General features: G+C 37.0%; 2 protein-coding genes across 2 annotated transcripts; both read right to left on the bottom strand.

The window, feature by feature from the left end:
• Positions 1 to 401: 401 nt before the first annotated feature.
• Positions 402 to 4,612, bottom strand: LOC125653996 (uncharacterized). The gene has a single exon (XM_056145259.1). It carries the CDS (start codon positions 3,056 to 3,058, stop codon positions 1,904 to 1,906), a length of 1,155 nt encoding a protein of 384 aa, XP_056001234.1. The 5' UTR covers positions 3,059 to 4,612; the 3' UTR covers positions 402 to 1,903.
• A 468-nt stretch (positions 4,613 to 5,080) lies between these two features.
• Positions 5,081 to 17,298, bottom strand: LOC125653995 (tubulin alpha-8 chain-like). The gene is made up of 8 exons (XM_048883714.2): positions 16,938 to 17,298; positions 14,553 to 14,784; positions 12,904 to 13,052; positions 12,120 to 12,272; positions 11,022 to 11,325; positions 6,950 to 7,210; positions 5,813 to 5,953; positions 5,081 to 5,404 (listed from the first exon to the last, which is right to left on the bottom strand). The coding sequence occupies exons 1-8, from the start codon at positions 16,938 to 16,940 to the stop codon at positions 5,280 to 5,282; spliced, it is 1,368 nt and encodes a 455-aa protein (XP_048739671.1). The 5' UTR covers positions 16,941 to 17,298; the 3' UTR covers positions 5,081 to 5,279.
• Between the last annotated feature and the right edge of the window lie 278 nt (positions 17,299 to 17,576).

Below are 17,576 nucleotides of genomic sequence, written 5' to 3'. Positions count from 1 at the left end.
TTGTCACTAAAATTACCCTATCCACATTCTCCGTGAAATAAACACAAGACTACCGATACCATGCATTATTAAGTCAAAAGTGGGAACATTTTTTTTTTACCTAGTAATTGCGTTGTTCTAATTAATATGTCGCAATCCTAAGACCTTGAGAAAATAAAACCCTCTGAGCAACCCGTTAAGCGTAAGTAAGTCATTTAATGATGTATATGTATACCATTACGGTATATGTACTTTTAAAGTGAATCAATCACGCATCGTTATTGATTTCTTTCTACTCAGTAATATAGCTATATAGTGCATTATTCATCAAAGGACAATTGCGAAATGACCTCACTTTGGAATTTCCCATGGAATATCCAGATTTACACTCTTTACTTTGAAAATAAAGTAGAAAAAAGAAATATACTTAAATAGTTTATTAAATTTGTATCATGCAAAATAAATAAATAAATAAATGAATAAATTATAAATATAAAAAAAAAGAAAGAAAATTAATAAACAAAGTCATAAACATTGCGTGTTTGGTAACAAACATTTACATCATGAACGTAATGAATTAGATTGCTGGTAGATCTAAAGAAAAATTATGCAATAATATGGATTAGAATTAATTTTAAGGGGGGGGGGTATGAATAAAGGAGCTGCTATCCACGTCATTCCCTAGCCATGCATGCAGTTGCTCCTCATAAATTTAAAAACAAACAAATCGCTATACGTTGTTGATTCGGAACTTTTGGGAAATAAATAATGAAATAGAAAAACGACATTTTATTTAATAGTGTATATTCATGTAAAATTCGTTAATCAAATTCTAAAGTATATCATGAACATACTATCCAAAGTCCCAGGTAGCGCTCGAGATAATTAAATAATGAGTTATTGAATGTCATAAACTCAGCAAGAGCAAAACATGAGTATTGCACAAAGTTTCGATAACTCGTAGGTACACGAATAAATACATGCAATAAAATAATGTAGAAATAAAATATACATCTCTTTATAATACATATATATTTAATAGACCATATTCAATTTCTATCACAAAGTAAGCATCACATTGTCACAATGACTAAACAAAACCCTGATACGTCATGTTAAAGTGAAACACGTTGTCGTGAAACACACAGACACGCTCGCCAATCTTTGAGCAGCTTTTGTTTGATATGCACAGAAACTAATGCGTCGTGTACGTGGGCTATGTTAACAATTTAAAGTGACAGAATAGTATTTAATAAAGTTTAAAGATGATCGTTCAATTCATTTAAACTCGATAAAACTTTGAAGTATGAGAACGATCGGTGAACATTCAGCTAGCCTGTATGTAGTATTTCCCTGTGTTATATATACTTTCCAATTATGTTAAGATAAGGATTCCTTTTTTTTTTTTTTAAATATATCTACATTTTTTTTAGTTTACAAAATCTCGGGACATATAATGAAAAACTGAGGAAAAAGTATTAAGGAATGAAATTTCAACGGAATAAGGAAAACAAAATTCGTTGGTGTGTGTCTACACACCCCTCTAGATCCTCCTATACATTGCGTTTTAGTACCGAGTGTAAACATCGACAATTAAAAGTAAACCAATACGTACGTGGCAGAGAGCACAGGAATTTAAAGGCCCCAATGATCAGTTTGTTTTTTTAATAATGAAAAAAAAAACCTGGCAGCTTTCCATCGTTTAGTATCAATACATGTATAGATATGCAATTATTAAAAATATGTAATATGGGGATATTGCCTGATATATACAAGGTTCTCCACGAATCGGGAACAAATGCCATTATCACATAATGTATCACATGAATGCATATTTTCAACATCTCATCTAAGTTCTATTCTAAATAAATGTAGCGTAATTATGTATCAAAACAACCCGTGTCCTCGTCAACTATTCGCAAAATCATCCAGGTATTTTTGAGTAATTTTCTTCACAAGTTTGTACAGCTTTTACAAAGTACTCTGAATCTTTTATTGCCTCCAAGAGATCTGCCTGGACCATGTTCATTTTTTCGAAATTGACCGCTTCCTGATTTGATATACTTCTGGCCTCCTTACCTCCAGCCGATTCGAACACTCTCACGTCCACTATGCTGTCGTGTTCGAATGTCCGAATGTTGTCATCAAAGAAAATGTGATGTACATCTTTATCAAAAGGATCTATGTAAAGAGGTTTGGCACTTCGATGGTGGTAATTATTACCCTGCCAGCAAAGAAAATCGTCCTGAAATCCGCATATCCCCTCCGTTTGACTAAGCATCGTGTAAATTTCACGATCCCCCGTGTAAACGGAAGTTTCCTCCCCATTTCTACACTTTTTGTCCTGCATTTCGAAAACAATGGACTCATTTGGTTTTCGGTAAACATTTCCAACATTTGTGTTGATATCTATATCCAATGGAGTGGGGAAATACGTATGTTTTCCAGACAAACCATGAGAAAGACTACTGAGCACATTTTTAGCATCCAACCCATAAGTTCTGAACACTATAGAAAAATTGCGATTATCCTCGCACAGTTTGTGAATCACTCGATACACAGACGGTAAAATATAGTGGTACTGTTTACCGTTTTTTCCGGACATTGTGAGAAACTCCACGGGATCGTGGCGCCACCTCAACAAGTGGAGATGGTCCTGAAAAACCGGAAGGAATCCCTCCCCCATTGCCGTTTGTGTGAAGTCCCCGGTCGCGATTCGTAGATTGGTACGATCCACGGGAGTTTTCACAAGCATCTTCTCTAAGAATTTGTAGATGGTCGTGGTGTCGGGGGCGGGGGGTGTGAGGGACGGGGTGTACGAATGCCAGTGCCACTCCGAGTTGTTGGCCTTACCCCAAGCGACTCCTGTCAGAAAACTGTTTAAGGCTTGTTCCATCGACACCTTGGTCACAGAATCGGCGACTAGCACCGTGTTCCGAATATCGAAATGAAGAATTAACTTCCGTTTTTCGCCGATCCGTCCGACTTTGGTTTTCTCCTGGATTACACCAGGGTCTGCAATCGTCGTTTCCATGCACGCTTTGTTGTTTACCGGAGGCTTCATGTCTTCATTTTTCATTACTTTTCCACGCTTAACAAAATTCCAATGAACAAAATCATGCAGCCCTTCGTTCCTCTGTTTATATTCCAGTTTGGGTTCTGTTTATGCTCTGTCTCTGGCAATCAAAAATTGGCTTTGAATAACTGACCCGAGATCAATACCTCTTCCGATATAATAGCTCTACCTAAAGACATGCGCAGTGAAGTCTTCGAACATTTCCAATATATCAAGTCATCATATCTGTATGTATTTAAATGCCCCCCAAACTTGCTTGATCATGTCTAATTTTAGCTTTGTGTCAAGGCGATTTTAAAGAACTCAATTTAAATTGATTTAATTGATTAACCCCTGTCATACTTGAGATAACTCTGACATTTCAGTCATGCTTAACCGGGGAATTCCAGCGTCATTCTCTGTCATGGCAACCAGACAAAATTAGCAATATAGTTATTACGATGTCTTCATTCATTGATCAGTGGTCATAAAATTGTAGTCTTTAAACGCCATTTGAACGGAATAAGATTTAATTCCAGCTCGCTATTTTTTTTTTTATTGATGCGTGGGACATTTTTATGAATTTTATTTTAAACGAAACAAAGTGCTCGCCACACCTATACATATAAAATTAGGCCTACATAGCATTGAGTTTGATATATTCATCAAATATTGTGAAAGGAGCTCTTAATCGCCATTTCCTTCAGAAATGACATTTTCATTTACACAGAAAGTCTTTATCATTAGAAAGGGGATTTCCAGAATTTCGTCCTAAAGGAGACTGGTGCTATACAGAGAATCGGTTACCACAATGTCAGCTACTGACTCCCGGAAATACGAGAGAAATGTCGCACGCCGCTTCTTAGTTGGAAAACAATGTTTTATGCAGTAACCACAGGCTTCACAGTACTAATTAACCCTTGTTATTCATAGATGATCCTTATTATTAATTGAATTAATTCTTTGAGAGAGAAAAAAAGAGAGAATTTATTTATAAATCAATCGCTGGATTACATATTTTTCTTCCTTCTTACTGTTCGTGGTATAAAAACCAGGTATCAACTTTTTAAAACTTCATTACTTTTGCGTTTTAAGGAATTTAGATTGAAGACAACTTCTACCACACTGAATGACAACCTATTATTATATGTACGCAAATTGATTTCCTCAACAATAAATTGACATCTACATGTATACATAACATCTTGAAACGTGACAAGTGAGTAGACTGGTTCCTCATGTGTACCTGATATACACGTACTATCGCGAATCCCGGGAGCCCTGGTGGTTAGGTCGATCGTTTGACAATCGTTACTCAACGATTTCCGTAACCACAAATAAACCACGTAGTCTGTTGCTATGTATACACAATTGTAACTTAAACTGGTACCCTGTTGACCTCGCTTCTGTGTTTGTGTGTAGCACTAATCAGCGGGGAACCAGTTTAAATTGTAACTATGACGTCACAGACATACATTACCGCATAATTGTTGAAACCAAAACTGAATATGTTGTGAGAATTAATCTTAGAAATACATAACACATTATATAGGGATTCGGTTCTATTCTTTTAACCTCATCCACATGCGCGCATCCACGCAGTGATGCAATCTTTGTGCTCGATCCACGTTCGAGTCTAAGACGTTTAACGCGAGTAGTGACCGCTCAGGCCTTTCTCAAGTGAAGTCGTTTGAGTTTACAATTTCTATTTAAATTGAGCGACATAGTTCTTTGGAGTTGGCACGATGAAGACCCCTGTTATCCACACAGTCGTAAGCACCATGCCTATACCAGTCATTCCTGCTGTCGAATTAGTTTACCCCAAAACTCGTGACGATAAAAGTCTGTACGTAAGTGAGAAATTCTCGAATGACGTAAACCAAATCACTTAATTCTATCTGGGGCTCAGCTTGGCCTATTTAAAACTCAGCCTACATTTAGTACAAATAAGGAATATGCATACCCTGTCAAATCATATATAATACGACGAAATCAAAATTGGGTAACTGACGATGACCCATTCTAGAAATTGACGGAAAATGCATGTTACTATGGTAATGTTTATTACTAAATTCACAATCAATAGATCTACGGTCATTCGCGTTCATTTGAGCATAAAGAGTCTGTGTACAGACAGTACTGTACAATAAATACATCATAAAATAAATTAAAGTTAAGCGTACAAATGAGAAAGGCTCGAATGATTTTACAACATAAAAGATGTAAAGTTGGTCCACTCCGGATTTCAATATTCCTCAGTTTCATCCTCTTCTTCGCCGTTTTCCACAGAATCCAATCCAACTTCTTCATAGTCTCGTTCAAGGGCCGCGAGATCTTCACGCGCCTCCGAAAATTCCCCCTCCTCCATACCTACAACAATCAACCAAATCATCTCTTTGCATCACTATGAACACTCTCACGACAGTTCTTACTCAAAGTTGATGGGAAATAAATGAGGGCCATCATTGTCTCTGATATTTCCATAGTTACCTAACATTTCTATATCAAAAATGAGAATAATTTGTGGAACACTATGCCCCCAAACCCTGCACACGTGCAGTTGTGACAAAGTCCTTGACCTTGGTGCAATCAGTCACCTTTGACCTTTAAGTTTTAGGAATTTAAGTCGTCATCTTTTATATAGCTCAAAAGTTATTATTAAGGTTAGAACTGCGGGCAAAAAGGGAGATAGACCAAACATATACATTAGCATGTCTCTGAACCTCGATTTCAAAAGTGGGGAGGGGGTGGTAAATCAAAAGACATCGCCAGGCTTACCTTCCCCGACATACCAGTGGACAAATGCGCGCTTAGAGTACATCAGGTCAAACTTGTGGTCCAGTCTGGACCACGCCTCGGCTATGGCGGTGGTGTTGCTCAGCATACACACGGCTCTCTTGACCTGTGCGAGATCATCACCTAAGTAACGAATGAGAGTTAAAGGTCAGTAATCAAATATGTGATTTCTATTAGATTCTGCATTATATCACTATATGAACTATCGACATCACGGCTTAATTCAACAAGGATCAAATCGGCCGTTAAAATATTTAGTATCCTAAACTATTTGTAAGGAACCAAACAGGAATTGTAATATGGCATCTTTTGTTTAAAAATGGAAACAGAAATTTTTTTAAATACCCACTTTATAAAAAAAGCATTAATATATATACTATCATTTATGCAAGAACGCTTGTTTCGTTTTCAAAAACCATATAGTTGTCATATTATGTGAACATGTACATACACTAATGCAATATGGAAGTTTGAACTGCATTATAATAAACACATTATTTAAAGACATAATATTAAAAGGACACTTATAAATGCAGGTGTTCAGATATTCAAGTGAGATTAATATACCTGAACACCGAGGGATTTTGTATGTTTTTCATAGGTTTTTATTCAATTTTCAGGTGTATCTGGGTTAATTGTACGGTGATTTGCATTCAAGAAGCTGAATTACTTAATGAAATATTGATTTCACGTGCTGATACCCGGATCCATGTCACATAATGAAGCTGATTAATGGTTAAAGTGACTGCAGCTCAAGTCTCCACTTCATAGTCTGGCATAACAATAAACAAAACATGTGTAATATATCTAAACCAAATTACCTGGTTCAATGGTTTCAGGTTGTTAGTTGAAATAAATACTTGGTACAATGGTTGGGTATTGTTCGTTGAAATAAATACCTGGTACTCTGGTCGGAGGTTGATAGTTGAAATAATTACCTGGTACTATGGTCGGAGGTTGATATAAATACCAGTTAATATGGTCGGAGGTTGATATAAATACCTGGTACTATGGTCGGAGGTTGATAGTTGAAATAAATACCTGGTACTATGGTCGGAGGTTGATAGTTGAAATAAATACCTGGTACTATGGTCGGAGGTTGATAGTTGAAATAAATACCTGGTACTATGGTCGGAGGTTGATAGTTGATGCCCACTTTGAATCCCGTGGGGCACCAGTCCACGAATTCTATGGATCGCTTGGTCTTGATGGCGGCTATGGCGGCGTTCACGTCTTTGGGAACAACATCACCACGATACAACATGCAGCACGCCATGTATTTCCCGTGGCGCGGATCACACTTCACCATCTGGTTATTGGGCTCGAAACAGGCGTTGGTGATTTCTTGCACCGACATTTGCTCGTGGAACGCCTTCTCAGCTTCGAATACATAATCAGTTCTCAGATTAAATACTATACATTGGTAAAAACTTTTTTTTTTTAACACAGTGGTATTTTTTGCGTTTGATTTGGTGTATATATAAGTAAAAAGAGTAATTAAATGAAAATAGTTATGCTTATTTCATAAGTAGTCTTTTTTGTGAACAAATAGGGATATGGCCATGTCGATAAGCACCTGTGTTTTGCGTGTGGGGAAGTCACGGTACTAGTTACGTTATCTAAAATGTTGATTCTTGTTACCGGGTGGCCATCTCTTATTGGTGCACTTTCAAATAAAGCAGTGATACTACTAATGAATTATCAAAATGGCTTTCGCATTTGTTTCCTTTTTTGGAGGTAGGTGGAGGTGAGGTGGGGTAGGGAGTGCATTCTTGAAAACTACACAGAGATAAAATTAGATTGTTTGTTTGTTCCCCCCTTTGTCTGAGTTTCCCCTTTGTCTGACCGGAAAAAGAGCCCCATCGATGACACTCCCAAAACAATTATTACAATTACTCTCAAGATTTGTTTATTCAGAGTACAAAACATTTTATGTCCTTTTATAATAACATTGAAATAGTTCGTTGTAAAATGTATCTATCAGCAAAGCATTCGTGTTAAAATACTCATGCAGGGGTGATAAGACGTGGACAGCGTGTTGATATGACGTAGTCCGTGGCGATATATGAAATCAGAATAGTGACAGTGATATATGAAATCAGAATAGTGACAGAACGTAGTCAGTAGTGATATATGAAATCAGAATAGTGACAGAGGGTAGTCAGTAGTGATCTATGAAATCAGAATAGTGACAGAGCGTAGTCAGTAGTGATCTATGAAATCAGAATAGTGACAGAGCGTAGTCAGTAGTGATATATGAAATCAGAATAGTGACAGAGCGTAGTCAGTAGTGATCTATGAAATCAGAATAGTGACAGAGGGTAGTCAGTAGTGATCTATGAAATCAGAATAGTGACAGAGCGTAGTCAGTAGTGATATATGAAATCAGAATAGTGACAGAGCGTAGTCAGTAGTGATATATGAAATCAGAATAGTGACATAGCGTAGTCAGTAGTGATATATGAAATCAGAATAGTGACAGAGCGTAGTCAGTAGTGATATATGAAATCAGAATAGTGACAGAGCGTAGTCAGTAGTGATCTATGAAATCAGAATAGTGACAAAGCGTAGTCAGTAGTGATATATGAAATCAGAATAGTGACAGAGCATAGTCAGTAGTGATATATGAAATCAGAATAGTGACAAAGCGTAGTCAGTAGTGATATATGAAATCAGAATAGTGACAGAGCGTAGTCAGTAGTGATATATGAAATCAGAATAGTGACAGAGCATAGTCAGTAGTGATATATGAAATCAGAATAGTGACAAAGCGTAGTCAGTAGTGATATATGAAATCAGAATAGTGACAGAGCGTAGTCAGTAGTGATCTATGAAATCAGAATAGTGACAGAGCATAGTCAGTAGTGATATATGAAATCAGAATAGTGACAAAGCGTAGTCAGTAGTGATATATGAAATCAGAATAGTGACAGAGCGTAGTCAGTAGTGATATATGAAATCAGAATAGTGACAGAGGGTAGTCAGTAGTGATCTATGAAATCAGAATAGTGACAGAGGGTAGTCAGTAGTGATCTATGAAATCAGAATAGTGACAGAGCGTAGTCAGTAGTGATCTATGAAATCAGAATAGTGACAGAGCGTAGTCAGTAGTGATATATGAAATCAGAATAGTGACAGAGCGTAGTCAGTAGTGATATATGAAATCAGAATAGTGACAGAGCGTAGTCAGTAGTGATATATGAAATCAGAATAGTGACAGAGCGTAGTCAGTAGTGATATATGAAATCAGAATAGTGACAGAGAATAGTCAATGTTGATTGATTAATTGTATATTGTTTAACGTCCCTCTTGATAATCTTTCACTCATATCGAGGCGTCACCATTGCCGATGAAGGGCTGCAAAATTTAGGCCTATACTCGGCGCTGATGACCTTTGAGTAGGGAGGGATCTTCCTCGTGCCACACCTGCTGTGACACGGCGCCTCGGTTATTTTTCGGTCTCATCTGAAGACCGCCCCATTTAATCGCTTCTTACGACAAGCAAGGGATACTGAGGACCTCTTTTAACCCGGATGCCTATGGGACGATAGTGTTGATAGAATACAGTCAGAGTGGTACATAGATTAATCAGTCTTAATAGAATACAGTCAGAGTGGTACATGGATTAATCAGTATTTATAGAATACAGTCAGAGTGGTACATAGATTAATCAGTATTTATAGAATACAGTCAGAGTGGTACATAGATTAATCAGTATTTATAGAATACAGTCAGAGTGGTACATAGATTAATTAGTATTTATAGAATATGGTCAGAGTGGTACATAGATTAATCAGTATTTATAGAATACAGTCAGAGTGGTACATAGATTAATCAGTCTTTATAGAATACAGTCAGAGTGGTACATGGATTAATCAGTCTTTATAGAATACAGTCAGAGTGGTACATAGATTAATCAGTATTTATAGAATACAGTCAGAAAGCAGATATAATGTTTGATAGATTACTATGTAAAACTTGGATTAATTCTCTACTGAGAAATTCTACATTCCAGGACCATACTTTGAACAGACTGAAGCCTGGACTACCTGTAGATGCTCGCATATCAACAGGACTAACACGGCACTCTTGCTCGAAAGAAAAAGATTTCCCCCCAATATAAAACTTTGTTCCCCTATTGTGGCCCCACCCTAAATCCGGGGACCATATTTAGAAAATTTTTGAATATCCGTTCATTTGGGAGGCTTTCATATAAGTTTTGTCTTTTCTGGTTCAGTGCTTCTTCTTCAGAAGATTTTAAAAAGATGACACAATATTTTCTCTATTTTTTCTTTAAAAATATACCAACTTTGAAAAGGGTGTGACCCTTCATTTGAACAATTTGCAATCCTCTTTACCAAAGGATGCTTTATGGCAAGTTTGGTTGAAATTGGTCTTGTGGTTCTGGAAAGGTTAAAAATGTTAAACAAACAGACAGACAAACGGACAAAATGTGATCAGAAAATTTACGAGCTAAAATAAAAAGACAAATTTATCCTAATTCTGGATTTGATAAAATGCTCAATCCTGTGGTCTTTTGACCCACACGTTTTTATGATTCTATCCGGAAATCCCGTCAATGTGACGCAAAAATTTAAATATGCGGAACTGGAGTACGTACTCTAAATGGTAAATAAAAACTTTATTGAACAGCAATAGTTTACTATGTAGGACATAACGTAATTTCCAACACACCTTGGGATTTAAACCTTGTCTACGACTGAATACGTGATCATGACGGAGTGCTTCTATCAAATGAACTCGGTAGAATTAAATTAGTCACTCATGCTATCTCTATGTACTTTGTAGTACAGTGTTAAAGTTTAACCCCACATTAGGGAACTGTCAGGTTTTTACTCATCGTGGTGATCAGCAGGATGACGTGATAGCGAGCACTCTGCGATGTCGTCGCGTGTCTCTGGGAAACACATTTAGACCACCAATCTAAACATTTCCAAAGTATCGTTTTTATCCGTCAGATTAGTGAAATGGTTAGGGAGATAGTACGTTGGACTTTCTGGGGGAAATCTGGGAAACTTTAGAAATTAAACATGCACTGAAATTTCTAAGTGGAAAGAAAGCTTTAAACCTATAAAGATTAAAACTGCAGACCTATGAAGGTTAGTAGCGAGAATAAAGTTACTGTCTGACTGCCAGTTTAGAACAGGTGATAAATGCATAGATCATATACCTGAAACGATTGGTGCATATGTCACCAGAGGAAAATGAATTCTGGGATACGGCACCAAATTCGTTTGAAATTCGGTCAAATCAACATTAAGTGCGCCGTCAAATCGAAGCGAGGCTGTAATGGAGGAGACAATTTGACCAATCAATCGATTAAGATTTTTGTAGGAGGGTCTTTCAATGTCTAGATTTCTCCGACATATATCGTATATAGCCTCGTTATCGACCATGAAGGCGCAGTCTGAGTGTTCCAGTGTAGTGTGTGTAGTCAGGATGGAGTTGTACGGTTCCACGACAGCAGTGGATATCTATAAAAAAAATGAAACATAATATGCATACACTCTTGATATTGAATGACACATCTTCATAAAATACGGCGAGGTTGTTTCTTCTCCTCCGTTTTTTTTTTTTTTAAATATACTTTTTCTGTCTTTGATATGCACTAGCATATTCCAATGATTGTATTACTGGCCTGGATTTCTTGAAAGACATTTAATGAAGACTGATTCTATGTAACTATCAAAATTCAAACTTAAGGATGTATGCTACACCAGAGAATGCCAGGATTTCTCGAAAGACATTTAATGAAGACTGATTCTATGTAACTATCAAAATTCAAACTTAAGGATGTATGCTACACCAGAGAAATTTGATATGGATGATAAGTGGAGGATATGTACAACAATATTCTGAAACTGAAACTTTCAAATTTACTTTATTTAGTCTAGTAGAAAGCAATCAGAATTTAAAAAAAAAAACCCTGCTGGACTGGAACACACAATCAACAGTACAGCAGTCGACGTCCTAACCTACTGAGCTACTTAGCTAGGCGCTGGTTTTTTAAATGAATAGACAAATATTGCTGATATTTATATTTCCATCCATGTTTTAAAAGGAAGTCAGCCATTATGACGATGTATAGTACCTCCTTAAGTTCAACATATTTTCGAGAAATCCAAGTCTGGTAATTCATATTTCGCGGGTCATTTCGTGCATGAATTGGGTTAGAACTATCACTAGAATATTTGTATGGCTAAGTACAACGTGAGTACATGTATTCTAACGACTAAACAACCGTTTCCGGTTTGATCCGACCTTCTACCTGAGGAGCCGGGTAAACAGCAAACTCCAGTTTAGATTTCTTTCCATAATCAACTGAAAGTCTTTCCATCAGCAAGGAAGAAAAACCACTTCCTGTTCCGCCTCCAAAACTGTGAAAGACGAGGAAACCCTGGAGGCCGGTGCACTGGTCCGCCTGAAATTACACGGAAAGTTATACTACGAACAGCTGTAATAGTATTTCAGGTTTAATTTTCATGGTAAGAGTTGTCCTTCTTATGATCGCTCTCTGTTAGAGGAGGTTATGAAAACAATAAAACTTAATGGCAGGTTAACAATATTCTGTTAAACAAGACCTGTATTGAAAATACATTATTTTTTTTTACATAAATACAAAAAATTGTTTAGTAAAACAGTTTGATCATATCTATCTTGTTTCTTTTCACTTTATTCTTTGTTTGTTAAACTTACTGATGTATCTAACAAATCATAAATACCAAAAAAAAAAAAAAAAAAAAAAAAAAAAAAATAATAATAATATAGCCTATATATAGATAAAGACATGTACACCGTTTTTAAAACGTATGCCATTCAGACCTATAGAAAACAATTTCAATGTGTGTTTAGGAAGATAAGGAATATCTGGTACGTAATGTTGGACATTCTTGTGTTCCTCTACAGGCCTGGTGCCTATTTTCCATGCAAATTTTACCAATGTTAGCTTCGGGTATACGTATCTGTAACACGCTAACAGCTTTTCACTTCGAACTCACACAAGCTAAGGTTATTAATTTGGTTCCCATCACATATGACATACATGTACGTACAAGTTTCCTAATTTTGTCTAGCACCAAGTCCACTATCTCCTTGCCGACAGTATAATGCCCCCTGGCGTAATTGTTCGCAGCATCCTCTTTCCCACTGATCAGCTGTTCCGGGTGAAACAGTTGTTTGTAGTTGCTGCATCGAACCTCATCTTGAGAAAAGAGGCAAATTATAATTACATATGTACTTAGCTAACCTATGATATTATCTTACCTTGTCCCAATGACAATTCGGAGAAAAGAGTGTTGTGCATAACAATTTTAGCTAATATTATGTAAGGAATGGTGCTATTATTGACTTTGATATAATGCAATATCACATGACTTGGAACAGTGACGTTGTATAAGGTATTAGTATACCGTGAATAAATTGATCAAATGTTAACTTTATTCCTCATAATTTAAAGTCTAAATTTGATGATATATTGATGTCAGACAAATATTAACAATATGGACTATCTTCTTTTCTGTTTATAAATCAAATTGCGTTTAACGACTGAAATTAAATTGTATATACCGTTTTAGATGACTTCCGACATTTGCAGGAAGCGATTCTATTATCTGATATCAATAAAGAAATACCAGGGGACTTTCGGTTTGTCGTTAGCATGATTTTGCGACTAGTGAATGTAGTGGTTTATCGTTAGGGTGATATGGTTGACAAATGGTCGTGATTGGTGGTCGTTAAGGTGATTTTGTGACAAATGGTCGTGATTGGTGGTCGTTAAGGTGATTTTGTGACAAGTGATCGTGATTGGTGGTCGTTAAGGTGATTTTGTGACAAATGATCGTGATTGGTGGTCGTTAAGGTGATTTTGTGACAAATGATCGTGATTGGTTCGTTGTTATGGTGATTTGATGATCTGCAAAGTCAGGATCATTCTATCCCTGATTATCCGAAGAATAGAAAGCGATATCATTTAACTATATACATGTACTAGTATTGCAATGTACAGAAACTTGAAAGAATAGAGACCCTGCGCTTTTATGAAGGGGACCAGGATTTGCGGTTCTGTTGTTATGCTAATGAAAAACTTCAAATTGGTACATTTGTGAAGGTTGGACTTCCCCTGGAAAAACTCTCAGGGGTAGATGGTAGATTCCCCCTCTCAGAAAAAAGTCTGTATTCGCGCATATATGCGAGTAATAAGATATTTAAATGTGGAACATTTCTAAGCATACCTTCTACTGTCTGTTATATAAGTGAACTATTATTGGCCAGACAATGTAAAGGTAAACAGTCATATCATTACGATATACAGTAAAACACGCTTATAACGAACATTCTGCAAATGAATTACCGGGTTTTAACGAAGTGACTTTCTATCCTTACATATATAATTTATATAAACAACGAATTACTCGTAGGATATAAGGAATCATGCCAACTGCGAGGCGAAATAGAACGTCCTAGGGGAGGATCCATGAAATTTTTAAAGAGGGGTTACGACCAAAAGTGATACCTTTTCCACTTACTAAAGAGGGACTGCGGAGCCAAAATTGGCACGAAATGGCTATTTTTGTCTAAAATATTAAACTATTGGAGAGAAACATCCCATGTAACTCAGTTCAAAATCCGCCACAGTGTTCTTGATGCTTTGCTATGTAACAGTGTATTATGACGTAGACTTCAGGAAACAATTTATACAAACCCACTACACTCGGTTCCAGATCAACGTAAATAGCACGTGGTACATGTTTTCCGGCGCTAGTCTCGCTGAAGAAAGTGTTGTACGACTCGTCCCCGTTGTCTGGAATGATATTGGGTTTGTCACAGATCATGTGACCGTTGGGATGAATGCCATGTTCCAGACAATAAAGTTCCCAGCATGCATTGCCCATCTGAACCCCGGCTTGACCAACATGAATAGATATGCATTCTCTCTGTTAAAAATAAAATAGTTCTTGAATTTTCCTGATGGCGATCTGTTACCATATATATAAAATATAACAAAAAACATCAAACACAAACAAGGTGTGTAGGGCTAGCTGGTTAAATTCCTATCATGTAAACTGGTTCTTTTATTCAAGTGTTTCAGATCACAAAATATCAGTGCTGCGGAGGAAAATTCGAAGACCACCAGGCCAAACATCGTCTAGTTTGGCACAAAGTAGTTGCACATCTCTTTCGTGTTGAAATAATTTTCAACAAACATATGTTTTACCAGAGATCGAGGTTACCATGGATGCTTGGACAAGCTAACGTGCCTACGACTCCTTCGGTGTTTGTGTGGAGATTTTATCATGGTTTATGTTTTTAGATTAATCTTCTTCGAGGTTATATTGCACGACAGTTTCAACATACACGTCAGTATCATGTGACCAGAGTAAGGATTTATAAACTCCGCGTACGTATATGATCTATAATGCGTTGTAGTTGTTGTATATTATTTAACGTCCCACTTGAGAATTTTTCACTCATATGGAGACGTCACTATATTGCCAGTGAAGGGCTGCGAAATTTAGGCCTATGCTCGGCACTTATGGCTTTTGAACAGGAAGGGATCTTTATCATGCCACGCCTGCTGTGACACGGGCCCTCAATTTTTGCGGTTTCATCCGAAGGACCGCCCAATTTAGTCGCCTCTTACGACAACCAAGGGGTACTGAGGACCTATTCTAACCCGGATCCCAACGGGATTGCGGCAATAAAAATTCAGCACTGTAAAGACATGCAGTGTAAAAGGTGGAAGGGGCCATGAAGCACACCCCTATTTTGAAATTACAGGATGTAAGTGAAATTTACATTTTACATGGGATTTATGGTTTCCATGAATAGGCTAGGCAAAAAACAAAGACTGGTACTAAACTGCGGGTTAAAAATTTAACCCCGCTAAAATAAAAATAAAAATAGGGCCTACTGATATAATGGGGTACATTGTAATGCGTCACACAGCGATTCCTAGAGATCCACAGTTCTAATATCCAGTGACTCCTGCATCTATATATGTACAAATCTCGGCTGAGATTAAGCTGTCTTCATCGAATCTCGGACCAGTCCTTCACAAATATCATATACATATGTACATGTATATATAAAGTAAATTCTAGATATGCATTATGAAGGACTGCTCCGAGATTCGGTGGCGGCGTCAGTCCAAATATCCAGCTGAGCCGAATCTCAATCAAGATTATACATGTACGTTAATATGATTTCCCTCAGGAGGGGATTCAATTCGAGATAAGAGAGTGGCAGTGCAGTGAAAATAACATCGCAACAGTGTGGAAATAAAAAACCGCGAATTTAAAGTAGAATAAATTCATTTGGGAAAATATTACTTTAACCAAGTTGTGAACAGTTCTAATCTATTTTTGTTGTGTTTATTTTGAGGGTCTAATAGACTTACGTAATGCAACATCTGCTATAACATGATTTACGCCGATTTTCAATGTTTCTCTCTTTCAATCTGTTTTTCATCTTCAGACAAAATAAAACTGTCGGTTTTTATATAGTGACTCACCGCTTTAGGAACGGCTCTATAACGAATCGGATGATACATTTCTGCGAGACTCTAGCCAGACACCCCCCACCCACCCCCGATAATCTGATTTTTGTTTAATTGTATCTCATAATCTATATTCGCATTGGATAATTGCAACTGGTAATAGAGCCATGTTAAAAATTCCAAGGGTACTGACTCGCATTCAATTTAATAGATAGACACGTGACAGACAGAACATGCATCATGTGAAATATTTCTGAGTGGTCTGTATTTAATGAATTGAAAGGCTTTAGAATGACTTCACCTTCTGTTACAATTAGCAGACGAGACGGAGAAGTGCTACGCCTGCTGCTGTCTATACAGGCTGTTGTCGGTGCCACAAGATAAAAACGCTACCGAGTTTTAAATTAATTTGCAATTTACCAAAGAATACTTATATCATATACAAATTTTTCCTCATTTATCGGAGCCCCGCCCCAATCCTATTTCCCGTGTCGATACGAATTAATTAGGCCTAATTAATCCTCAGAATAATTACAAACCATAACAGCCAATGACTAGAATTGTGCTATTAAGGATAAAATTTGCACTTACCATGACGAAAGTTTCTGGGACAGTCACAAAGGAACGTGAATAAACCTCAGCCGGTTGTTAATGGGGTGTTTAAGGAACCTAAAACAACACTGATCTGACAAAAGTTGCACGTGCTAGCGATACACGATGATGTCATGCAATGCAGCATCCAGTATCTCTGCGGCTTTGTTCGAAGTATTCGGGTCTTTCTCTGTTACTTGCAATTTATCTTTCACTTACAGTTCTTCGTGATTCAAAGATTCTTTGCATCTTGAACTTCTTGGAAAGGTTATGTAAACTCCGGAACAACAACGTCGAGAGGCTGTCAATTTACAATGAGGGAAACGAGGAACACGCGTAGTGATTAACATTAAAAGAAAAAGATAAATTATCATCGTTCTGGTTTGTTCTATATCCCAAATAGATTAGTCAGGAATAAGGATAAGGTTACTGCAATAAATATTCTCCACCCCCCAAAAAACCCCAACTATACCCCTGGGGCCATGGTTTTTACAAACTTGAATCTGCACTATGCATGTAAACTTCTTTGGCCCAATGGTTCTTGAAAAGAATTTAAAAAAGATTTTTCCTATATACATGTATTAGTATGTAAAACTTTGATCCCCTATTGTGGCCCATCCTGCCTCCGGGGCCCATGAT

This window comes from Ostrea edulis, chromosome 7 (assembly GCF_947568905.1).
Source record: "Ostrea edulis chromosome 7, xbOstEdul1.1, whole genome shotgun sequence".
NCBI classification, from domain to species: domain Eukaryota; kingdom Metazoa; phylum Mollusca; class Bivalvia; order Ostreida; family Ostreidae; genus Ostrea; species Ostrea edulis.
This window is presented reverse-complemented; position numbering and strand designations above follow the sequence as displayed.

What these genes read in the sequence shown, in the direction of transcription:
- LOC125653996 (XM_056145259.1), bottom strand. Translation starts at nt 3,058, where the DNA reads ATGAAAAATGAAGACATGAAGCCTCCGGTAAACAACAAAGCGTGCATG.
- LOC125653995 (XM_048883714.2), bottom strand. An exon ending in TCTGGAACCGAGTGTAGTGG is followed by an intron (nt 13,053 to 14,552) that starts GTTTGTATAAAT and finishes TCTTTTCTCAAG; the next exon opens with ATGAGGTTCGATGCAGCAAC. An exon ending in ATATGCACCAATCGTTTCAG is followed by an intron (nt 7,211 to 11,021) that starts GTATATGATCTA and finishes ATGTATTCGAAG; the next exon opens with CTGAGAAGGCGTTCCACGAG.